Source organism: Typopeltis vanoorti, chromosome 14 (assembly GCF_054136105.1).
Source record: "Typopeltis vanoorti isolate ZY-2024b chromosome 14, IOZ_Tvanoo_1.0, whole genome shotgun sequence".
Taxonomy (NCBI): domain Eukaryota; kingdom Metazoa; phylum Arthropoda; class Arachnida; order Uropygi; family Thelyphonidae; genus Typopeltis; species Typopeltis vanoorti.
The window spans coordinates 40,559,533-40,586,627 of record NC_143562.1 but is presented as its reverse complement, the minus strand read 5'-3'; the positions used below and the strand labels follow the sequence as shown (position 1 = coordinate 40,586,627).

The 27,095-nt window shown below is 37.1% G+C and overlaps 1 protein-coding gene across 1 annotated transcript in view; it reads left to right on the top strand.

Annotated features, from left to right (window-relative positions):
* The window catches only part of LOC150099390 (semaphorin-5A-like), a 129,376-nt gene extending 109,258 nt beyond the window's left edge, over positions 1–20,118 (top strand). Inside the window, exons 14-15 of the mRNA XM_090404337.1 lie at positions 11,723–11,861; positions 20,022–20,118. Coding sequence (XP_090260463.1) covers positions 11,723–11,861; positions 20,022–20,118 — 236 coding nt within the window. The remainder of the gene's footprint in view (positions 1–11,722; positions 11,862–20,021) is intronic.
* The last annotated feature ends 6,977 nt before the right edge of the window (positions 20,119–27,095 follow it).

The window sequence follows — 27,095 nt, the reverse complement described above, 5'->3', positions numbered from 1 at the left end:
TCTGCCTCATTTGCTTTGTTAGTTCCTGTAGTGCACATACCATATCTTTATGTTCCTGAAGATGACAATGTGACATTGTCGAAATATAGAAGTGATTCATTAAAGTTATCTTTAATTAATTTACTTTATATGCGTTGTTAATTCCGTAAATTAATTACCAGTAATCATTTACTATTTATGTGGACCTTATTTCTCATTGGCTATTTATTTATTTATTATTATTCATTTATATTTTTTTACAACATATCTCTCTCTCCCTCTCTCTCTCTCTATATTGTTGTGTCGAGAAAATGTGATGAGTCATCTCCCTTTTCCGACCCAACATAGGGTTAGCTCAGAAGGAGTGGATAAGGACATACTTATGCCTCCAAACATAAAATGTGCTCATTAATGACCCAAGAAACATGTGTATATCCAGATTAGTAAATTCTAAGCAATGTTAAAGTATCCCATAAACCAAATAGAGAATGATTGTATATTTATTAAAGTAGAAAATCATGTATAAGGTCTAAAAAGATGTGTACAAGCGAATAATAGTTTTTGGCCATGTCAAAGGCATTTTGTGGCAACAGAATCAAATCGGCAGCCGCCGTACGTATGACGACACCACCGAGTGAGGGCGCTGTTTTGTAGTATATAGGTTTCGGCGGGGATTTGAATCGCTCTCTTTTCTTCTTGTTTCGTCGGTACCTGGTTTTCTGTGCGGAAGGCTGTATAGTTGTGAAGAGCTTGCCGCCATGCATAGCGAGAGTCTTCCCTTGCTATGTGTGCTACATGGATCAAAGCTGCAGCTATAATACATCCAGATTCCTAAGAAGAAAGGGCCACTGATGAGTTAACGTCATTGTATAAGTCAGTGTAAAAGTGTTTCGTTTCGTGTGGAACAAAAGAATGGTGAAGCCGCCATTAAAGAAAGTACAGTAAGGAGATCCAAATATCCAGATAAAGCAAGAACGGTAAGCAGAAATCTTTTCATATTAATATCGGAGTAGCTGTGGAGTAAGGAGAACTGATCTTTAAGAGCACAGCCCATTTCTGTGAAGTGTTACAAGAACTGTCTGCAGTTTGGACATTTTGTCTATATCTAAGGAAAAGGCATCTTAGGCTTGAGCCAAGTAGGAGACCGAGGCTACGAACTGTTTGTGTCTAAAGAATAATAATGTTGTACTGTTAAAACCTAACTGAATGCTTACTAAAATTTTGCGGGAGGATTAAGTCTAAAATATAAGGAGGAGCATTGTCTCAAGAAATCTATGTCAGAGTTACTGAATTACCTTGTATGTATATGTAATTTGCATGTGTAATAGTGAATAGATAATTTAGTATATGTTGTCAGAGTCTGAGGATAGTTATATATATATATATAAGTGAAAGAATTTGTGTCAGTGTAAAGGATTACAGTGTAGAAATTTTGGATGTGTTAAATTAAGAAAGGGAGGGAACCCAGACTCTATTTTAATTAAAGGTTTAACTAACATGTATCTTTATGTTTTGTGCTAAAATAAACATATTTCTTTATGAGTAATCAAATGAGTTTGTCGTGCTTTCTGTGGATTGAATTACCGCTTGGAAAATTACGAACCGTGCATAAGAGGGGAATCCACTAATAATATAAGAAACGGGACCATGACTGCATACTTCATGATCCCTGTATTTTCTTTCTATGAAATCTTGGATAGTATATCAGAATTAGTTGCCGGCTGGTGCAGTCATTAAATGATACAAATTTGTCGGCAAGCGAATTAACTGATAAGTAAAATACAAAAATTAATAATGAAAGATAAAGTATAAGATAAAAGAATGAGAGATAAGACATGCCAAAGACTGAAGATATAACAATGTGTATATATATATATGTGTGTGTGTGTGTGTGTGTCATCAATGTCATGCAGGGTAATTCCAAAAGCTGCAGGTTCAAATCTCATTGTGGGCATTGATGTTTTGTGTTGTCAAATTTCATTGCCAAGTTGGGAAATAACCATCTTGCTTATTGGATGCCTGAAATGGCTTGAAAAAGGTATGTTTCATTTAAAGAGTAGAGTTTCCAGGTTAGTTAAGTAAAAAAAAGATGATAATAATAATAATTATTATCTTTTTTTTACTACTACTACTACTAATAATAATAATAATTATTATTATTATTATTATTATGGGCGACTCCAGGAAGTCCTTACACTCATCGAGGGAGGCCCTAAGCATCATGTCCACACAACTATACAACATTCTCACAGTATCAAACCTTGCCTTGAACTCACTCACCGTCATAGCACCCACGACAGACTCTGGCAGCTTATTCCACTCATTTACCATTCTAAAAGTAAAGTGAAGAACCCAGCTCTAACACCCTTGCTAACCACACTCTTGCCCAGCTTCCATAGGTGTCCCCTAGTTCTCCCACCACCAGTCCTGATCTCAAAAATATCCTCTGAATTAATCCTATAGAAACCCTTTAGCAATTTGAATGTCTCAATCATATCTCCCCTTTTCCGCCTATCAATTAATTTCTGCAACCCACAAATCTTCAAAATCTTCAACCTGTTTTCATAAGGTTCATGTTGGTCATCTTGGTCACTCGCCTCTAGATCCTCTCCACCTACTCCCCATCAAGAGGAAACCTCAGTGACCAAATCTGGGTACAGTAGTCGAGATGAGGTCTTATCAAGGCTCGGTACAGAGGTACAATAACTTGCTTGTCTCTGCTCGTCAGAGTATTTTTTGACAACCAAGTGAGTTAATGAGCTGATTTAGCTACTTCTGCAATGTGTCCCCTAAACTTCATCTCCCTATCCACCAACACTCCCAAGTCCCTGGCCTCATCAATCTCCTGGAGTACAATTCCACCAATGTGGTATACTGCTGCTAATCTTTTCACCCCAAAATACATAACCTTACATTTTGTCACATTAAATTGACATCCATTCTCCTTAGCCCAGAACTCCAATTAATCTAAATCATCCTGCAAGATTTTGACATCTTCTGCACTCACTATTGCTCTACCTAACTTTGCATCATCAGCGAACAAATGAACTGTTCCTCTTAGATCCTTCCCTATATCGTTAATGAACAAATTAAACAGTGGTGGTCCAAGAACAAAACCCTGCAGCACACCACTAGTTACAGGCCGTCTTTTGGACTCTACTCCTGAATAAACTGCTTTCTGATATCTCTCCATCAACCACCCACCTATCCATCTCACCAACCCTATATCCATTCCCATATGTTGTAGTTTACAGATTAGAATTCCATGTGGTATCCTGTCAAACGCCTTACCCAGGTCTAGCAGTATCACTGTAAACCTATTACCCTTATCCAGTTCAGCCGTCACTGTGTTATAAAACTTAGCAAGTTACTGAGGCATGATCTACCCTTCACAAAGCCATGCTGTCCCCCATACAGTATCTCATTTTCATCAATATACCTGTATTCTTCCCTTGACTACTTTCTCCAAGACCTTGACAACGACTCCTGATATGCTGAGCGGTCGGTAATTTGCAATAGTAGTCTTGGATCCTCTTTTATGCAGTGGAACTATTTTCCCCTCTTTCCACACCTTCGGGACTAAACCAGACCTGAGACTCAGATTAAACAACATGGTCAAGGGCAATGATAATTCTTTAGCCGCTTCACGTAAGACCCGTGCCAGTATACCATCCAATCCCACAGATGTATTCACAGTAACATTCTGTAATAGACTTTTCACCTCCACTTCATTCATCACAATTCCTGTATAAACTAATGGTTCCTTCATTTTTTCAATGTCACCACCTGGATGATATACTCTTGCAAAGTGCTCGCTCAGTAATTCCACTATATCGGCTGATTCAGTGTCCTCCTTACCATCATCATTCCTTAAATCATTTTTTTTGGTTGCATCATATTGAAAGAACTGTTTGGGATTCTCTTTAGCTTGCATAGCTAGTTTCTTTTCATAATCCGCTTTTGCTTTTTTTACCACACTCGTTACCCTTCCGGCCTGCACTTTATACTGTTCGTGTGCCTGCAGGTCACCTCTTTCTTTAAATTCCCCTCCACAGTTGTTTCTTTTTTTTGCAGCTCAAGCTTAATAGTGTTATTCATCCATTTAACCCCTACTTGTTTTACTATTTGGACCCTAGGTATACAATCAGCCATAACCACCTGTAAATGCTCCTTGACCACTTTCGATGCTCTATCGACATCCAGCCCTTGTTGTACATGCCATGGCACTGATCCAAGCAATCTCCTAAGCTTGTCATACTTGCCAGCACGGTAATTCCACATATACCCTGTCTTAATCGAAAATTCCACACCTTTAGCCACCTCCCAGGTCAAGATCTTATGATCACTCTCACCAATTGGTGGCAACATGGTCATATTCATTACGGTCAAATTCTCAGATGCTATTGCCAGGTCAAGCACTCTCACACCACTAGTATTTTCAATTACATGCTGTCTCAGATAGTTATCCCTTAATAATTGAATAAAATCCATTTCCTTCCTCACATGTGTCCTCTCCTCCTTCCAATCAGTGTTACCATAGTTGAAATCCCACATAATAATTACCCTCCTTCCGATCATTTCATCAATTTGTTTATGCATACTATCTCCACCATCTATTCCATCACCTGGTCTATAGCAACACCCAACTGTATATTTTGTTCTGCCAGTCTCAATCTCACACCAAATAGCCTCAAATGAGCTCTTTTCACTATCATGCGATACAACTTCAATTCTCCTTGGCTGCAGTTCATCAGCTATCATCAATAACACTCCTCCCCCCCATTTTATTCTCTCTGTCCCTCCTAAACACACTATAACCTATACATTCTATCCCACTAACTATATCATCTTCCATCAGCCATGTTTCACTAATGCCAATAACCTGTGGCCAGGAAGAGCCAATCAAGACCAAAAATTCTTTCTTCTTGTTCCTAATACTCCTGGTATTAGTATACATGAAATGCAGAGGTCCCTTTGTCCCATCCCTATCTTGATGCATTATTCTAACTATCCCATTCCGATGTCTTGTCTTTAGTACTGGCTTGGGTACATTATATACATTCTTACATGTTGAAAGTTTATTTTTCACTTGGTTAGAGTATAATAAAATTAGTTTAATCCTTTATCCAAGTCTGAGCAAACAAAGTTTGTGCTTGAAAGTATCTTCAGGACTGGGGCAAGGCGGTACAACACCAGGGCAACTCGTTGCAAAGGTGGAGCAAGATACCAACACTCCTATCTCAGTATCTCCTATAATGCAAAACACATCTCCTTGCGGATATGTCTAATGTTATGCATTAAGGGAAGGGCCACTACCCAGACTAGTTTCAACCTTTATTGAGGTCTCTTCAGTGGGAGCCAGACCCAAGTGGAGATATCAGGCAAAAGCCTGATATCTCCACTCCTATAGGTAGAGATGACCTGCTAATGCTTCTGCCTGATATCTCCACTCCAATAGGTAGAGATGACCTGCTAATGCTTCTGCCTGATATCTCCACTTGGGCCTGGCTCCCACTGAAGAGACCTCAATAAAGGTTGAAACTAGTCTGGGTAGTGGCCCTTCCCTTAATGCATAACATTAGACATATCCACAAGAAGATGTGTTTTGCATTATAGGAGATACTGAGATAGGAGTGTTGGTAGCTTGCTCCACCTTTGCAATGAGTTGCCCTGGTGTTGTTACCGCCTTACCCCAGTCCTGAAGATATTTTCAGGCGCAAACTTTGTTTGCTCACACTTGGATAAAGGATTAAACTAATTTTATTATACATTCTTACACTCAACTGTCTCACTGATGTCCGCATATCCACTCCCCCCTCCCTTCCTTGGTAGTTTCCCTGGTTCTGCACATTCATTTTCACTTCATTCAGCAACACTTTTTCCAGTCTCTGCACACCAGATCTATTCAAATGCAGGCCATCCATCTTGTATAAATCCTTTTGCCCATCAAACTCATTCCACACGTCCAAGAATTCCACACCACACCGTCTGCATAACCTGCGCATAAAGTCATTTGTGATTATGGCCTTCCTAAACTCCTCTCTGTCATACCACGGCAACAGACTCACCATTCTAACTCTGCCACATAATAATAATATAAAAGAAATTAAAACTTAGCCTACCCACGGTACTAATATACTATAGGTTTAAAATATTTTGTGAGAGAGAGTCACATGAAGAATGCAGGAAAAAATAAAATGAAATATTATCATTTAGATTCTGGGTCATAAGCTTACTCCAAATACCCCTCCTCAAATATTTCATTTCTTCTAGTAGCAATGGTATCCATTAGCAATAAGTTGTGTGGCATCATTACCACCGCTCGAATGCTATACTTGGAACACCTAAACCTTTAAGTTACTTGACTTTCAGATAGTGGTTGGTCTTAATAAGTCTATTCATCAACCTTTCTCTGATTTTCATCACTCCTTTTTCATAGTGCCTGATGGCCTGACTGATCTGGTCTTTTCAAATATATTTTATTATTATGATGATGATGATGATTCAGGCCTCCACAAAGTCACAAGACTTGTCGTGGGAGGCCCACTCTAGAAAACACAGTCTGTCATACCACTCCTTGAACCCATTGACCATTCATGTTCTCACCACTCTATCAGGCAATGCATTCCACATTTCGACCACCCTCCATGCAAAGAAACCACTCCTTACTCTCTTGTTCACAGCTTCCTTTTGTAACTTCCAGAGATGGCCCCCCTTGTCCTACACTCTTCCCCCCCCACACCCTGTTCCACCAAACAAAAGAACTCCTCCAGTCTCCCCTGTAACTAGCTCTCAATCATATCGCCATGTTCTGCAGTCCACATTCCCTCAGCCTATTCTCTTAACTAACATTGTACAGTCCTGATATCGTCTTTGTTATCTGCCTCTGCATTCTTTGCACAGTTAATGTATCCCCTTTCAAATCCCTGTGACCAAATTTGAGCACAGTAGTCCAGGTGTGATCAGGGCTTTATACAATGGAATGACAACTCTTTTATCTCTGCAAGTCAGTGTCCTTCTCAGTATTGCAGCAATCCTTTTTATTCAATATATTCCCTGAATTTCAGGTTTCTATCAATCATCATCCCAAGATCTCATGCTTCCCCCCCCACACACACACTTCCTCTGTTACAGTTCCTCCAACAGAGTATATGCAGCCTCCCATCAATGTATCCCTAACTTCAAGACTTTACATGAAGCTGAATTAAACTGGCATTCATTTGCTCATCTGTCCAGTTTATTCAAATCCTCTTGCAGGGTTACCACATCTGCACTATTACCGATAACCCTTCCTAGCTTCACATCATCTGAAAACAACTGAATATCCCCTTGTGATCCATTGACAATGTGATTGATATAAAAGTTGAACACAGGTTCCAGTACTGAGCTTTGTAGGATCCCACTTGTAACCTTCTGCTTCCTTCATACTGCTCTGCCATACACAACTCTCTGATACCTGTCATATAGCCAATCCCAAATCCAGTTCATTAACTTGACATAAACCCATGTGCTGCAACTAAAATATCAGCTTACGTGGTACCCTGTCAAATGCCTTTGCAAAATCCCAAAAAAATGGCAGTATATGCCTTTCCCTCATCAATTGCTCTTGTCACTATATTATAAAAGCAATCATATTACTAAAACAAGAGCACCCCTTAACAAATCCATGTTGACTCTCACAGATACCATTACCCTCATCTGCCCAATGCTGTAAATGATCCCTCACTAATTTTTCCAAAATCTTAACTACTATTGATGCAATACAAACTGGTCTATAGTTTGACACTTCCAATCTACTACCACTCTTATGTAATGGCACTGTCTTATCCTTCTTCCACTGCTTGGGCACCTTTCCCACGGTCAGACTTTCATTGAAAAGCCAGGTCATCGGAGCTGTCAGTTCTTTAAAAATTCTCTCAAAACCCATGGTGAAATACCATCCAGTCCCATTGCTTTATTGACATCCAGAGTACTCAGTATTTGAAACACGCTCTCTTCTTGCACTTCTAAACCTCAAACCTGACCTATCCCTCTAGTTTAAAACCTGCTTCTCCAGGATGAAATACCTGGAGAAAGGAGCTGTTGGATAAAAATGGGAATAGAGTGAATGATGCAAAGGATATAGCAGAGTTACTCAATAAAGTGTTCATTGAGCAACTCTGCTATGTCCTTTGCATCATTCACTCTATTCCCATTTTTGTCCAACAGTTCCTTTCTTCCACAACCATTTCTCCTCCTGCTGGCCACATAATGAAAGAATTACTTGGGATTTTTTTGGATCTCGGAGCCAATCTCTTTTTATATTCCAGTTTTGTCTTCCTTACCATAATAATCACTCTCCTGGCTTGAGTCTTATATTCTTCATACATCTGCTCTCCATCCCTCTCCTTATATCTCTTCCATAACCTCTTTTTTACCTGCATTCCTATTTGATATTGTTTGTCATCCACTTTACTCCAAATTGTGTTCTCTTCACGCATGGTATACAACTTGCCATTGCTGCTAATAAATATTCCTTCACAAGTTCTCAAACACTGATGATATCTCAGCCTTCCAATTCCTCCATCCATGGAACTGCCCAAAGCTGATATCTAACACTAATATAATCAGCCTTATAATTCCACATACATTCCCTTCTCTTTGAATACTCCTGCATGTCTATTCATCTTCCAAGTCAAAACCACATGGTCACTCTCTCAAACTTTGGGCAGAGATGCCATCTCAGTTATAATCAAATCTTCTGATGCTATGACTAAATCTAAAACTCTTGAACCTTTCTACTACATGTTATCTAAGACATTTGTCCCTCAAGAATTCTAGAAATTCCATTTCTTTACTCTACATGCAGTTTCCTCTTCCCAATTTATACTGCCATAGTTAAAATCTCCCATACTAATCATTTTTTTTGCATTCGCCAAGCTCAACTGCCTAAACATCTCTTGCTCTTCACCCTTTATGCTCCCTGGCTTATAACAACACCCCACTAAATATCCTGTCCTGCCTGCCTCACACCGCTGCCCTCCAAATCCTCCACTCTGAGAGTACATGTCATCACTTATCGTAAGCAATACTTCACCACTGCGTTTTTCCCTTCCTATCCTGTTGAAAAATGCTATAACCTGCTACTTCTATTCCTGTCAATATATCATCTTCTGTCAACCATGTCTCAGAGATCCCAATAATCTTTGGACAGGCTGATGCTATCAACACCACCAATTCATCTCCTTTATTCCAGATACTATAAAGAATAAGGCATTGTCACTATTTCTATACCTATCATTATCTCCTCCAGACTGCAATGGATTCAGCATTACCCAGTGTATTCTCTCAAGCACCTATTCCCACAAGAGGCCACCCCTGTTACCATCCACCCTGATAACTAGTTTCCCTGCATTGACACACTGACCTGTTCAGAGAACAACATTCTTTCAAGATGCCTACGGCCTTCCTCATTCAAATGCAAGCCGTCTCTCGCATACAGTTCCTTTCTGTCCTCAAATGCCCTCCAAGAGCATCCACATAATCCAATCCTCTCTTTCGACACATTCTGGCTATTATACTATTCGTTATTGATGCTCTTCTCTGCAGCTCTGCATTATCATACCTGGGCAACGCGCACACACACATCTTCTCTCTCTTAGTCTTCTTCCATAGAACCTCAAGCATGAACCTCAGATCTCTTGTCACTTGATTCACAATGCCTGAAGTCATTCGTGTCCACCATCACATCATCTCATACATCCTTTAACCTCGCTTAATTGCCCTAGTCACACTATCTATTGTTCTTCCAGGCAAGCACTCATCTGGCATTCTATCTTGCACACCACACCATCGATCATCGAGTCTCCATACATCACACCTCTTACCACTCTGTTTCTTCCTTGCTCACCTGCATTCCTCTCTCTTTCTCTCTCTCTCTCTCTCTCTTCCCCCTCTTCTAACTCTTTCTTTCTTTGTTCTCCACTTACATGTCATCCTGTCATCTCTCCATCTCTGGTTCCAGCACTGTCTTAGCTTTCCCTCATTTCCTCTCTTTTACTGGTTCTCCTATTCTCTTCCCTTCTATCATTCCCATAACTCTCTCTTGCTCCTACTCCGATTCACTTTGAATTCATTGTTTCCAGTTACCTAATCTTGTCTTTCATACTTCTCAACTTGTTCCTGATGCATTCCACTTCTACTTTCAGCACACATCTCTCTCTCTCTCTATACATATGCAAGCTACCTACTCTTGCTCGAAATTCTCCTTCCAATTAACACCATCTTCAAAAACTTCATGATGTTTCAAACCTACTACACTCCCTACCTTTGTTTTTTCATTCACATTCCACTCATTTTCCTCACCCTCGACTGTGCTACTCATCTCTTTGTCAGTATTCACCTGTTTCTGATGCAATACTGCTGAGGTCTGTTATGCTAATTTCTAAATCACATAGTTCTTCTCATTTTCTACAGACATGCACTCTCCAATTTCTCACCTGCCACATTTCTAACTGCCAGGATGCGTACATGCCTCAAGCACCACATACTACAAAATCCTGTAGTATACTGCGTAAAGTGTAGTCCTTAAATGGGGATGGACTTGGTGTGATAAACCACTGGCAAACTGCCATTATTTAAATTCTGCACAAAGAATAATGCAAACTATACTGAAATATTACGTTAAGTACAAATTCTCCAACTCAATTTACCTGCAGACTATATGCTGTATCTGGCTTAGATTCTCGCTGCTACCTCATAACACATCTGACTATAATCTCGCTCTCTGGCGGACTCCAATCCTAATCTTATTTTGCTAAATCATCTTCTGCCATTGTTGTTAGTTTCTGTTACATCAGCAGCTTCTGCATAATACACATGAAATAGTTTTTATTGACTTTATACTAGATTTTCTTTTGATTTGACTAGGAACACAAATAACAGTTCACTGTCATGTGTGGGTATTACCTTGGGTAGACCAGTGTTAAAACTTTGCAAATTTTATAGAAAAAGGTTTGAAAATTTTATATTAAAATTTTCAAAACCATTTAAGGTTTGAAAATTAGGTACACTATTTAAGTTTTAACCTACCAGCCTACCATGAATATATTAACCAACAATTCCCTAAAACTGAACCTTTGGATATTCCATGTCTATTTGACTCTTAGAAGTCTCCCCCCTCCCCCCCAAAAAAGCATAAAAAAGCAAGGAAGTTTGGTGAATTTTAATCATCAGTAAGAGAACTTATATATGGAACATGGTCTGGCTTTCTTCAAATCTGTTAAATCCAATAAATTATATATTACATCATATCATAGCTGTTGTCATAACCTATTTCTCTTATTGATGGAATTGACATTATAAAAAATATTATGCAAACAAAAAATTCCTTTCAGGTTAAATTTATATGGATAAAATTAAATTATCATAATATTTTCAGTATATCTAGTGTTTATTATATTATCTATCATACAGCCATTTTTAAATCCTCTTTTGGTCTTTTATTCTATTTTATTCTATAAAATAAACTGAATATACAAAAAAAAAATAGATAATTGATTTCTCATCTGGAGCAGAAATTTGTTGGTTTTAGCACAACTGGCATACAACAGCTATCCTCCAAATTCTGACAATTTTATTATAATTATTTTTTAAATAAGTTTTTTCTGTTATAATATTTAGTGTAAATAATCAGTTATGAGATCAAAAGCATGTATATTCAAAAGCTATTTCATTTACAGTTTATTTTTCACTTTTTTTGTAGATATTGAAGCAAGAATACCCTCACAGACTGGTGTAGAAAATCAGAAACGTTATTTCTTTTTTAATCTCCTGCAGGACAATCATGTGTTTATCATTGTGGGTGTATTTGTAGTTGGAATTGTGTGTGGAGCTTTAGGAATGTATGTAGTCCTAACATGCACTCACAGTAACCAATATAGAAGACCTTCAAAAAAACAGGCTTCAATGCAATACCCCCAGTATAACAGAGAGCACAGAATTAGAAGTGGGATTGAAAATGACATGAGAACTCCAGTGGATTTAAATATATTTTTTGATACTTAAAGAAAAAAATTAATTCATTTTAGCTTTAGATTTCAAAACAAATTGCAAATTTGTTTTGAAATCTATTAATTTAAAAAGATTTTTAAATTAATCTTTTGTATTTATTTAAAATTTACTTTAATAAAATTAAATTTAAAGTAGTTCTGAAAAATTATGAATTTATTATTTATTAATGCCAGATTTTTCAGCAATCAATCAGAATTGTCTTCAAAGAAAATTTTAAAATTCATATCTTCACCTGGTAATGATTCTGTATATAGAATTGTATATTTTACACAAATATTTTCTTTCTTAGAATGTTACCATCTTGATAAAGATTCAACATACTCAGAAGTATTTATGGTTAAAGCATCATTTTTAATGCACTATCAGCAAAAATTATATAAAGCTATTGAGATTAAAAACTTGAGATATAAAAAGTTTTATATCTCAAGTCGAAACACGAAGATAAAATTCTTGATTACCAGGCGGTTTCAAGTAGTTATGTGGGTAAATTTCAAAATGGAGAACTGGACAATGAAACTTATTTGTATCTGTTCCCACAAATGGTTTTACTAAGAAGAAATTGAGGAATTTTTTAAGTCATTAGAGAAGGCAGCTGACATAAAGAAAACAGAAAAGCTGATCCTTGTTGGGGATCTAAATAGGAAAGGAATCCCCAGCCATATAGAAATATTTTGGGAAAACTTTAAGAAAGCATCAAAGCTAATAATGATGGTATCTGCTGGATTTCTGTTCAGGACATGGACTGTCATCACTTACACCATGCTCCAACATACAGATGTGCATAAATTCACATGGAGAAAAGATATGAGAAACAACAAAAGTGTCACTGACTGTGTTATTGTTCACAGCAATATTTTCATGCTGACTCAAGACAAAAGAGTATACAGGGAATATACAAAGTGATCACCATTTCGTTTTGAGTAAGAGTAAATTGAATATCATATCAAAAAGAAAAGTGTGGAAGAAAATATTAATTTTCAAAGTTGATTAGCTTTCAGAGAGGTAAACTGTAGACTCAAATATATAAATGTTATTCAAGAAAATGAAAGAGTTTGAAAACAAGAACCAAACCTTGGAGATTCAGTGGTGTATTCTTAAGACAACATTGATTCAGCCAGAAACATGTGAAAAAAAAAGGAAATTTATCAATAGTTCCTAATATGAGAGAATGTAGAGAAAAATGTAAGAAAGCCCTATGTGAAAAGTAATTAAAAGTCATGGGACAACTTTGATAAGATATAGAAGATAATATCAGAAAGGTGATGAATGGAGGAAAGAGTACTGCAAAAAGAAATAAGAGAAACATAGATGACATGACTGAAGATAAATGCATTCTAGATCTCTGGAGATGAAATGCTACAGAAAACTTTTGAAGATACCATATATGGCACACATAACAAATGATGAGGTTAGAAGGGAAATCTGCTCCATTGCTAGAACACAAGAAAATAACATCACTAAAATACGTCAGAGCCAGCTCCAGTGGCTGGGCCACATATCTAGATCAGAGAGCTTACATAAATTAGCACTAGAGGGCTAGATTTCTGGTAAAAGACATCGGGGATGACCTAGAATCACTTGGATAGATAATATTAGAAAGTTGACTAATTCTTCGTTCTCCACTTTGTTAAACAGATCCCAAGACAGAAACATCTGGAGAGAGTATGTTATGACTGTCACCTTTATAGTGCCCCAACTATGGATGAAGGAGAAGATCTCTGGAGTAATTACTTTAAAAGATTGTTAAATGAAACAAGCAGTGACAGAATAGAAGTAGAAAATATTCAAGAGGAATGCTGATTTTCAGGAGTATATCAATACTTGAGATAGGAAAAAAAAAAAGAAAAAATCAAAAATCTGAAATGTGGGAAGGCAGTGAAGTAGGTGATATTGACCAAAAATGCTCAAATATGGAGGTATAAAAGTTTTATAGTGGCTCTGTGTAATTCAGAAAGCCAGGTCAGGAAATCCAATTCCAGATGATTGAAGTAAAGCTGTGATAGTAGCCAGCTATAAAAAAGAGAGATAAAATTGAATGTAAGAATTACAGAAAACTTCCCTACTTAGGTTCTAGATAAGATTTATACTTGAGAAGAGGCTGAGACAAGAAAAACTTGGAGAAAAACAAGGTGGGGCTGAGGCCGGATAGGCATTCTCAGGATCACATTTTTGGCTCTACAAATAGTATAAGTATTTAAATTTTGTAGATCTGAAAAAGCATACAGCAAGGTGCCAAGAGAAAAGTGTCCAGAACTTTGCAGATATATCGTGTAAATGGGTCATTATAAATACCGATTATTATTACTACCTGATGAAAAACCCCAGATAAACTGGGGGGGGGGCTGCTATCCACACCCAAGACCAGCTAACTTGGCTATGGCTGAGGAAGATCCTTAAGCTCCTCAAGTTGTCGACGGGAATCAAACTTAGGACACAGACCCCCTTCCCCAGGCATATGGTTGCGAAGTGCACAGCCACTAGGCTAACTGCGCAGACCTATTATTTCATATTTATATAATTTTTTGATGACCAGTTTCTGATGGTCATTTAAAAAACCCTTCAAATGTTTTCACTTGGACTAAAAAATCCCCATAAAAAACTTAGTTATTTTCAAATAAACAGGAGGCATTTAATATAAGTTAGCAACAGTGTCATCACTATAATGAAATAAGCTATTTTTATTAATAGTTTTTAAAGGTTGCCAGTTTAATATGGCAAAGTAGTTGTGCATCTTATGATGAAAAGATTTTTAGCTGCCTACTACATGAATGCAAATGGACTACAGGAAATTGATGGTTGATTTCATTCTAGGAATTTTGGGTTGGTAGAGAGGGATTGCTTGGTTATTCAGCAAAGATAAATTATCATTGCTCTTCATAAGGCCTTAATACAACCACTATAGAAGACTATATTGCACTATGCTATACTGTAGATCGCTGGTAGCAGAATTCGTGGCTTGTAAACAAGCCGACAGGGGTCGCGACGTGAATACTTCTGCTATGACCCCCCTATGGGAAAGAGCATCACATGTTAAAATTATTGATAAGGTTCTTAATGAAACGTCGGCATAAAAATTTGTAGGCTTAAGGCATATTGCCTTAAGCCTACAAAAATTGACCATCTATACTCACTATCTGGTATTTGCACCTCCTCACATGAGCGAAAACAACAACTAAATGATGAATGGCATCCTTTGTATGGACATGTTGCAATACATAAGAGGCTAAAATCAAGGAAAAGTTTTATTCACTCAGTGGAATTGTTGGTTGATTCCATAAAAGCTACAATGTCAACAATGTGGCAAGAACAATCTGCAGAGGCTCTGAACTTAAACAAATCTCTTCCTTCTGGCTTGCATCCTGACTTTCAAAGATGGTAGACATTGAATAGACTTCGTTCCAGAATGGGCAGATCAAAGCACAATATGGCCAAATGGGGCTACATAGACAATGACAGCTGCTCATGTGGTGAAACACAAACCCTGGATCATCTTCTGCAGTGCTGCTTAATAGACATTACTAATATATGTATCTGAGAAGATTTAATGCAGTGTAATGAAATAGCTTTAAAGTATATTAATCACTGGATGAGTGAAATTTGACATTTTATGTTTTTGCTTATTATTGCAAGTGGCATTTTTGTTTTTTAATGTATGCTTTTAATCGCTATTCTATTTTAATGTCATGCATTTAATCATTTATATGTATGCTCTTACATTTTCTGTAGTTCACACACGAAATAAATAAAATAAATACAACCACTTCTGGATTACTGTATACAGATCTGGTTACCTGCATTTCTTAGAGATGAGAAAGTGGTGGAGAAGATGCAGAGGCAAGAACCAAGATGGTGATAGTCTGTGGAATACTATCAAGATAGACTGAGAGTTTGTGGGTTGCAGAAGTTGACTGATAGGTTGATAAGAGGGAATACAACTGATAAATACAAGACTACCTAATGGATTTTGTAGGATTGATGAAGGTAAATCTTTTTGATATTTGGCTACAGGAGCAGAATAAGTAGTCGTCCTTGGAATTTGAGTAAGAGTATGGTAAGCATTCAGAAGGCCTAGTTAGAGGGTCAAAATTCCTAATGATTAGAGTAGAGCTCTCATAGTACCCATTCTATAAAAAAGGGAAATAAAACTGAATGTGAGAATTACACAGCAATTTTTTACTGAGTGTTCCAGTAAGATTTATTAAGATTTATACAAATATACTTGAGAAATGGCTAAGAAAAATTGTGGAAGGGAAGTTTGGAGAAAAACAAGCTGGATTCAGGCAACATAGAGGTTGTCAGGATCAACTTTTCACTTTAAAACAAATAATTGAGAAATCATGGGATTATAACAAGGATCTGTATTTAAGTTTTGTATATCTGGAAAAGGCATATGACAAAGTAAGAAGAAAGAAGCTGTTCGTTACAGTTATATGGTGTAAATGGGACATTATATCAAGCAATACTTAGTCTATATTTTGAGTTATAAGTCATCAATTAGAATTGAAGGAGGAATTGAGGTACAGGAAGATGGTTTAACGTTAAATCAGGTGTGAGACAAGGGTGTGCATTATCTCCACTGTTATTCATCATTTATATGACTAATCAGCATATCAGGAGTTGTCAAAGTATTGGAGAAGTTGATCAAGAGCAAAATATGGAAATGGGATATTGTATGGGGGGGGGGCAACATGGTTTTGTGAAAGGTAAGTCATGTCTCAGTAACTTGCTCACAGTTTATGATACAGTGACAGCTGAGTTGGATAAAGGTAATGGGTTTACAGTGATACTGCTGGAGTTTGCAAAAGCCTTTGACAGGATACCACATGGAATTCTAATTGGTAAACTGCAGCACATAGGGATGGATACAGGGTTGGTGAGGTGGATAGTAGGGTGGTTGATGGAGAGATATCAGAGAGTAGTTTATTCAGGAGTAGAGTCAAAAAAGAAGGCCTGTGACTAGTGGCATGCTGCGGGGTTCTGTTCTTGGACTGCTACTGTTTAATTTGTACATTAATGATAAAGGAAAGGATCTGAGAGAAACTGTTTAGTTGTTTGCCTATGCAAAGTTGGGTAGAGCAATAGTTAATACAGATGATGTCAAAATTTTGCAGAATGATTTAGATAGGTTGGCAGACTGATCAAAGGAGAATGGATGTCAGTTTAATGTGGCAAAGTGTAAGGTTATGCATTTTGGGGTAAAAAAAATTACCAGCTGTATACCACATTGGTGGAACTGTACTCCAAGAAATTGAAGCCAAGACTTGGGAGTGTTAGTGGATAGGAATTAAAGTTTAGGGGGCACATAGCAAAAGTGGTTAAAGCAGCTCATCAGATTGCTTGATTACTGAAGAATACTTTGATGAGCAGAAACAAGCAGGTTATTGTTCCTCTTTATTGAGCTTGGTGCCCAGATCTGTGTGCAGATCTGGGCACCAAGCAATGTTCCCTCTAATTTTTTGCTGTGAGTGTGCGCAGAAATTTGCATTTGTGCAAAATTTGCCTTCTTTTGAAAAATATGTGTGCACCCATACGAGTCACCATACTGATAATTTAAGCAAAAAAGTTAAAAGATTTTAGTTCACTCTTTACCTTCTGGTGTTAATGGACGTCAGCCAGGTCACCCCAAAACTCCCCACCGTGTTCCCACACACACGGCAGTAGCCTCCCCAGTAAACAGTCAGAAATCACGATTCACAAGCCTTGGGCAGGACTCGATCCGGGGACTTCGCGCATGCGAGGCCAACACGATACCGACTGTACTAGATAGGATTCTAAGTGTGTGTGTGTATTATTACCATCACCAAGTAAGTTGTGTGACATCAATCACAGAGCTAACATAAATATTTTATATGTATTTAATATTGATCTGATTAGAATTAAGAAATAAAGTAAAAAAAAAAAAAGATAACACCAGTGACTGATTGCCTTTAATTAAATTTTCTACCTTTGCAAATAACTCTAAACATACATAATAAAATATTCCAATTACTAATTCTCACCTTATTAAACATTCATAATAAGTCCGTTACTAATTCTCATCTTGTTTAGTTCTAGCTTCTATCTCTTTATTTTTTCTCTCTTCTCTTTGGCATTCACCCACTCTTTATACACACTATCTAAATTAATTGAATTTCCATATAATTGGTAACTTTTCACTCTCATTAGCATATCCAAATGACATTCTCCTAAACGGTTTCTAAGTTGGTTTTTTATTTGATTCATTAGACTAAAACCTCGCTCACAGTCTGCACTAGATGCAAGGAAGGTTCCTCCAATATCCATCAACTTTGCCAAATCACAAAACTGCTCATTTTGAAGAGCAAATACAACCATTTGTGTAAAATTTGATATCATTTTGCAATTTTTTCTTGTACAGAAAATTTGAAATCATTAAACCGACTAGTTATCTCCAGTAGCTGGCAATGAAAATTTTGTTGCCTAAGTTTGTGTATTCAGATGTATTTTACTTGTCAAATGGCGTTTCAAAAAGTCCAAGTGACATCAAACTTCTTTCCATTAGCAAAATCCCCAGCAACCTTTGCATCACGACAATAAATACAAATACAAACACCAATTGTAGCATCATACATAAATATTTCACGCAGCTGAATGTTTATTAACTCATGAGCTTTTGGCGTAGTAGTTTTCACTATTTCATCCAGCCATTCACTTTTAAAGCAGCTAGCAGTTCGTTTTCGCTTCACACCTTTTGCTTCCTTTGAATTTGACATGGTGCATCAGTTTTTTGCGATTTTGTTATTTGAAGAATGTTTTTTATTGTTTTTATAAATTTACAAATGTACACTATTCACTGAATAACTTGGCAAGGCAAAAGCTGAACCAACACTAAACATTGCCAAGGGCAACACAAGAGCTAAAAGATATGCCTAGAGGCTAGATTTAATTAACTTGGTTGTATCTTAATGCGTGTACATGAATGTTATTATTTAGTCTACTATTTTAAAATTCCTTTTAAAAATGAGAGAATTTTGAAACGCTACAATATTTTTAATTGTACTCTAATTTAAGTTTTAAAAGTATTTAATTATTTTTATTAAAATTATGAAACCAGTTGTTTTAATTCGTCATGATCTTGAACTATTTGATCAGTCAATCACGTTTGGGAATTTTCCATGAGTCAGGCCTGAGATGTAAACAAACCGTGCGCTATTCTATATGCTACTTAAAAATTACACATTTAAGCTACACCCCTTTCACTTTGGCATCAAATCGCTAGCCTCAAATAGGGTTACTGTTAATAATTTATAAGTTTTCAAGAATGTAATAAAAATTGCGAGGTTATAGGCTTGAGTGTTGCCATATTTTTTAAAGAATTTATAGGTTAATGTTTAGGTGGAACGTCTTTAATTAATAAATTTTAATTTCATCTTGAAAATCTAGTGTGCGCATATTTTTTGCTTTGTGCGCTGGTTGTAGAACATGTGTGTGTGCGCAAATGCGCACAGCTTAGAGGGAACATTGGCGCCAAGGTTTCTTGGCAATGAGGAGAAGAGGATCCAGAGGCGAATGTCCAAGATGGTAGCAGGTCTATAGAATGAACCTTAAAAGAACAGGTTGAAGATTTGTGGGTTACAGAAATTGGTTGATAGGCAGAAAAGGGGTGATATGATTGAGACATACAAATTACTGAGGGGGGGTTACAAGATTAATTCAGAGGAAATTTTACAGAACAGGTCTGGTGGTGGGAGAAATGTGAAAGCTTTCTGAAATAATCTCTTGTATATAATAGCAGTTTCAGGGCATCATAGGATGATTGGTGAGGTGAGGTGAGTGGGCATTGGAGGTATCTACAACTGTGGGTTGATTTCCTGTAAACATTTAGAGAGATATATCACTCTCTACCTTTTTGACAATTAAAGTGGCTTGTTATAAAGCTTTCTCCTTAATTTTTTCCATGTCAAAGTTATTAACTGGAGAAGATAATGGAGAGTTTATAGATTCCTTCTTTAAAAATGCATCGCACTTTTCAGGCATTTTAGTAGTCAGGATGTATCTTTATTTGCAAATGTACTAGTTGAAGAATTCATTGGAAAAACTAATGCCACCATTGACTTCTACAAAACTTAATCAACATTAAGTTGATTTATTTTGTCAAATTTAATCAACATTAAGTTGATTAAGTTTCATCATCATCCTTCAAATGGAAAAGCAAGTTTTATATCCAGAAATATGCTCTTAATTCATAATAATAATTATTATTATTATGAATTCATTGTTATTATTATTATTATTATTATTATTATGAATTATTATGAATTAAGCCAGAAGTTGGGGAATAATCATGGTAGCCTGGTTGGCTGAGTGGTTAGCAATCCGCTCTCCAGCTAAAAGGCTGCAGGTTGTGTATATATATTAGAGTGTATTAGAGTTTGGGGAATAATCCCCAAATTAGAGTTTGGGGATATAGAAGTTGGGGAATAATCATGGCAGCCTGGTTGGCTGAGTAGTTAGCAATTCGCTCTCCAGCTAAAAGGCTGCGGGTTCAAATCCCACCATGGGCATGGATGTTTGTGATTGTCTGTGAAAATACTGGTGGCATTGGCCAGTAAATGCCGTTAGTGTAGATGATGATGGTAGTTGTGGTTCACTGTAGTTGGTGGATTGAATGGTTAAGACAGAGAGTTATGGAGTGGGAGCCCTCCCTCCCTCCCTCGATGGGTCTTTGGACTCCTCCAAGGAGTCCAAAGACTCATAGAGTATAATACTTAAAGTATCATACTTCTCCATGAAATTATTCACTATTAGTTCAGTCTTAGGCACAGGTAAGTGTGTGGTTTTTTCTTCCAGAAAGATAGCAGTTGTATGCTCTGCTCTCATCATTTGTATATCTGCAAATTTTTGCTACAGATGAATTCAACTACCAATAGATTAAGGGTGGAAATTAGCTGGCTATCAATTTCTAAAATGATAAGGTTAAAGGCATTTCACCTATTCTCATTGAGGAATTAAAAAGCATTACATTTTTTTATTAATATTAAACCTCTCTTATTATAAGGAAATATATAAGTTAATGAGCTTTAGTTGGATGACCAGAGGTTTTCAAATCTTGTCTAGGATGTAAGTAACCTTTATAAGTGCTTCTCAACTGAAAAGATTTGGCTGGTCTCATACAGAAGTGACAGAGTTTTTCCTCTGAGAAACTAGTTTTTCATCCTGCAAAAATAGGCACACTAGCATGGAACACACATGCAGTAACAAACATAGCACACCACACACACACACACAAGTTTTATTGCCTCATTCTGTATTAATGGTTTATATTAAACTCAATTACTTGCCCATTGAGAGAGGAAATACCTTAAGAGGAAACTTAAGAAGAAATACAGAGTAACTTGTCCTAGAAGAGGAGTTAAATGGATGAATAACACTATTAAGCTTGAGCTGCAAAAAAAGAATTGTGGAGGGAATTTAAGGAGAAGGGTGACCATCAGGCGCAGGAACAGTATAAAGCTCAGGCCAGGATGGTAACAAGGGTGGTAAGAAAAGCAAAAGCAGATTACAAAAGGAAATTGGCCCCGCAGGCTAAAGAGAATCCCAAACAGTTTTTTCAATATGTTGCAAGTAAAAGGAAAAATGCTCATGGTAGAATGATCTTAAAAAATGCTGAGGGTAGGGAGGTAACCGAATCAGTCGATATTGTGGAATACTGAGCGAGCACTTTGCAAGAGTATATCATCCAGGTGGTGACTTTGCAGGAATGGAAGAACCAACAGCTTATACTGGAATTGTGATGAATGAAGTAGAGGTAACTAGTCTATTACAGAACCTCAATGTCAATACATCTGTGGGATTGGATGGTATACCAGCTCGTGTCGTACGTGAAGCGGCCAAAGAATTGTCAGTGCCCTTGACCATTTTGTTTAATTTGAGCCTCAGGACTGGGTCAGTCCCAAGGGGTTGGAAAGAGGGGAAAATAGTTCCACTGCACAAAGGTGGTTCCAAGGCTGCTGTTGAAAATTACCGGCCAATCAGCATAACAGGAATCATTATCAAGGTCTTAGAGAAAATAGTCAAGAGGAAAAATACAAGATTGGATAGAAGAAAATGGGATACTGTATTGGGGACAGCATGGTTTTGTGAAGGGTAGGTCATGCCTCAGTAACTTGCTCATGTATTATAACACAGTGACGGCTGAGCTGGATAAGGGTAATGGGTTTACAGCGATTCTACTGGACCTTGCTAAGGCCTTTGACAGGATACCACATGGAATTCTAATCAGTAAATTGCAGCATATGGGAATGGACATAGGGTTGGTGAGATGGATAGGATGGCGGTTTACTCAGGAGTAGAGTCCACAAGACGGCCTGTGACTAGTGGTGTACCACAAGGATCTGTTCTTGGACCACTGCTGTTTCATTTGTTCATAAATGATATAGGAAAGGATCTGAGAGGAACAGTTCATTTGTTTGCAGATGATGCAAAGTTGGGTAGGGCAATAGTGAATGCAGATGACATCAAAATTTTGCAGGATGATTTGGATAGATTGGAGGTCTGGGCTAAGGAGAATGGATGTCAATTTAATGTGGCAAAATGTAAGGTTATGCATTTTGGGGTGAAAAGATTGGCGGCAGTTTATTGCATTGGCGGAACCGTGCTCCAGGAAATTGATGAGGCACGAGATTTAGGAGTGTTGGTGGATAAGGAGTTGAAATTTAGGGGACACATTGCAAAAGTGGCCAAATCAGCTCATCAAATCACTTGGTTGCTGAAGAATACGTTGAAAAGCAGAGACAAGCAGGTTATTGTTCCTCTGTATCGAGCCTTGATAAGACCCCATCTCGACTACTGTGCTCAGATTTGGTCACCTAGGTTTCTTCTTGATGGGGAGGAGGTGGAGAGGATCCAGAGGCAAGTGACCAAGATGATAGCAGGTCTGTGGAATGAACCGTATGAGAACAGGTTGAGGATTTGTGGGTTGCAAAAATTGGTTGATAGGCGGAGGAGGGGAGATATGATTGAGACATTCAAATTACTGAAGGGTTTCTATAAAATTAATTCAGAAGATATTTTTGAGAACAGGGCTGGTGTTGTGGGAGGACTAGGGGACATCCATGGAAACTGAGCAAAAGTGTGGTTAGTAAAGGTGTTAGAGCTGGGTTCTTTACTTTTAGAGTAGTGAATGAGTGGAATGCGCTCCCTGAGTCTGTGGTGGATGCTGTGACAGTGAATGAGTTTAAGGCGAGGTATGATAGATACTGTAAGAATGTCAAATAGTTGTGATGAATATGATTTGGGGCCTCCCTCGATGAGTCTAATGACTCCCTGGAGTTGCCCGTAATAATAGTAATAGAAGTGAAAAAGAAACAAGCATTTTTTATATTATTCATCATATCTAAGAATAGCTTTGTGTGCAAGAAACATGTATTTTCTTTGTGATTTTACGGATTAGAGCATTTCTTTCTTGTTGTACCATACTCAAACCATCATTCGTATTAATCTCTTTATCCTGGATGCTTATGGTCACTTGAAAGAACTAAGTTAGAAATAATTTTATAAAGTGTGCGTGCAGAGAGTTTTCTTGTGTCAACAAGAATTTTATGCTGATATTGTTGTTACATTTAATTTTAGAAATTTTTGGTTTCTATTTTCCAGATCTTTTTCTTCCTCTTGACTAACCACATTTCTATACATTTCAACTTTTATTTGCTCTACATTTTCCTCATTTATGATTTTGTATATAAATATCGAAAGGTTGAGGAACCACTATTTCTCTTATTGATTTACCAGTTTTTATGAATGATTTTTATATAACTTTTTTTTCCTGAATTTTATAACCATTTTTATAGTCTTTATTGGTATCTTGAGTTATATGTGGCCATCTGTTTGTCTTTTTCTTTCTTTAGTCATATACTTTTTTTTTTTTCAAGAGTGTTAATTCCATAATTTGTACAGTGATAATTTCATATACAGAAATTCAGTTCCAGTTATTGTATTTAGTCAGGATAGGAAGGAGAAGTGAAATAGATGTGAGGTGTTTGGATTCCTGAATTTTGGATGGCAGTTGCTTATTGACTTCTATATAAAATTAAAATTTAGAAGTTATTGAAAATATAGTTTCACTTTAGAAATAATAACATATAGAAGTAATCTTTCAATCAAATCCAACTTAAATAATTTCATATATAAAACACTGTAATCCTGTGATAAAAAGCCAAACAGCTATTTTTGGCGAAGTTAATTAAATTAAGGGGATAAAAATCCCTTATTATTTTATAGCCAGTATGCGAGACTCTGAGATCGAAAACTACGATCTAAGAGTTTCATGCCGAAGAACTATCGGCGAATCCAAGTGTAAGTGAACACCTGGTAGTACAACACCAAGGCAACTCGAAGCAAAGGTGGAGCAAGCTCCCTCACTATTCTTGATATTTTCTCACAATGTAAAACACAGCTCCTAGGAGATGTAATACTGCCTTTCATTATGAGGAGAGGTCACTACCCAGACCGGTTTCAACCTTTTTTGAGGTCTCATCAGTGAGTAGGTAGACCTGGATGATATCACATTAACATTAACATTTCTGGCTAGATGGGTGAAGCAAAATTGCTTTTCATATTCCCCTTTGTCTTGTAATGGAAGAACTTTGAATGGAGTGTTTGTGAGCTATATGCTCGCCCATTGAGGACAGTGAAATTAGTTGCGTTCAGCTGAACTTAAAATAGATTTTGGTCTTTTAAATTTGTAGATTTCTTCTTCATTATATTCCGAGGCTTCCTTGATTAACGGGTTTGGATGGTTACTTGTCTTGGTAAAGAACTTCTCAGCTAGATTTATGAGAAAGGAAGAGATATAAGGGATATTAACTTCTCTATGGATCTGGGTGTTTCTTATGAACCAGGGGGGCATCCAGAATCATCCTCAGGCACTTATTCTGTAATCTTTGAAGTTTTAGAATGTTAGAATTTGCGGTGTGGCTCCAAGCTGGGGATGCGTAAGTGATAACCGGTCTGATTACCATCTTGTAAATTGTTAATTTTGTTTGCATGTCCAGTTTACTTTGTCTGTTGATCATAGGGTAAAGCTGTGCTAAGACGTTGGTTGTCTTTGAAGAAATGTAACTAATATGTTTGCTGAATAGGAGTTTACTATCAAGAATCACTCCAAGATATTTAACTTCAGTCTGCCATGGAATCTTTACTCCCAATAAATAAATATCCTCCATGGTATGGATTTTCTTTCTAGTAAACAGTATGGCTGAGCTTTTCTGGGGATTAACTTGGATCCTCCAGTCTGCCATCCACTTTTCTAAAGTGTGTATGCTATTTTGTAGTCTTTTAGTTGCCAGTTTTGGGCTCAGTGAACTTGACATCAGTGCAGTATCATCAGCATATAATGCAGTGAATGTTGTTCTTGGGTTCAGAGGGATGTCTGCTACATAGATTGAAAACAGTAGAAGTGCCAGAAGAGATCCTTGAGGTACGCCTGCCGAGATCCTGCGTCTGGTCGAAACCGCTTCGCCTACCCTGACCTGCATGTATCTGTCTTTCAGATAAGAATGTACTACCTTTATTAGTCTGACTGGGAAATTAAATTTTATCAGTTTGTAGAGAAGACCTTGATGCCATACTTTATCAAACGCCTTCTCTGCGTCGATGAAGATGGCAGCTGTATTGAGTTTCCAGTTGAAACCTTTAGTAATGATTTCTACCAGCCGGTGCACTTGTTGGGCTGTATCAAAGTTTAAGTGAAAAGAACATACCTCCACTATACAAATGCCAGAATGGTGTGCCCATATATTATAACTAAGATAAAAAGCCAAACGGCTATTTTTCTGGCGAAGTTAATTAAATCAAGTTGTTATAACTTAATTTAACCTTTATTGTCTGTGTTATAACTTTTTTGTATTTATTTAAAGCTAATAGTTAAAAATTTTATAACATAATTTTGATAATGTTTTTCCATACAGAAAAATATTAGTGTAAAACTATTGCCCACAATGCAGTAGGTAGTTGCAATATAATTAAAATTAAAGTGGATCTATCATGCACAGTTCAAAAAATATTATTTTATCAACACACAACTAACATATTTTTTGGCAGTCTCTGCTAACATTATTTGATTCATACTGATGGCTAACGCTTCCTATATATTATTGTGACTACCACCCATAGTACTGTGAGTTGGCTAAGATTTTTTTCTATTTTTATTAAGTTATATATATACTGTATTTGTATTTTTACCTAATCCGACAATCCTGATATGGAGACCAAACAGTTAAAACCTTTTTTCAGGCCTCCAGTAAGTGAGAAGGTGGTCTCATAGCAGGTGATGAAATTCATCTACTACCCAAACACGATCATAGACATTCATACCCAGGTTAGCATTAGTTTAAGAATCGGTATTGTTGAATGGTGAACAAAATTTCTTATAACGTAATTTTATTCACCACTTGTCAGCGTCGCTTTAGCATATTTTGGAAACTGGGGAAACAAAATTTTTAGAGTCCCGTAATCGCAGATTACGAGAAAAAAAAAAAAAAAAATGTGTGTGTGTGGGGGGGGGAACGCTTAGCATGTCTAGTTTGACTTATGGTAAACGCAGTCCTACAGTTTCTTATAGTACTATATTGTAACAGATCGAATGTACTGCGACATTGAACCCAATGTTACCCCCCCCCCTCTATATCTTGCTGACAATTAACTACCGAATCGAGTTATTTATTCATCAGAGCTTGGTCTCACATCTCTGTTATCTCATATTGAAATCTGAGATAAGTTTGATACGTAACGGTTTTTTCTACCGCGACTTTAATTTTCATTCAGGAGAAAATGAAATTAGAAATAGGTTAGTTACCGAATCTAAACTGTTGAAAGCAGAGGGTGGCCTTACGGTCGGACAAAAATGTGTCGCTACCAAGGGAGTGAGTGAAGTCACATACAGTTGCTGCTTTCCCATACGCAGCCTCACAAGATGAGTTCCGTTTTTGACGGGTAATGATGCGAACTTCTTCACGGAGAAGGTAGGGGAGAAGGAGTAGTTACCGTCGGTATTCGGAACCATTTCAAAGTTTTGTACACTTGAGAAAAACCAATGAAATTAGATTCAG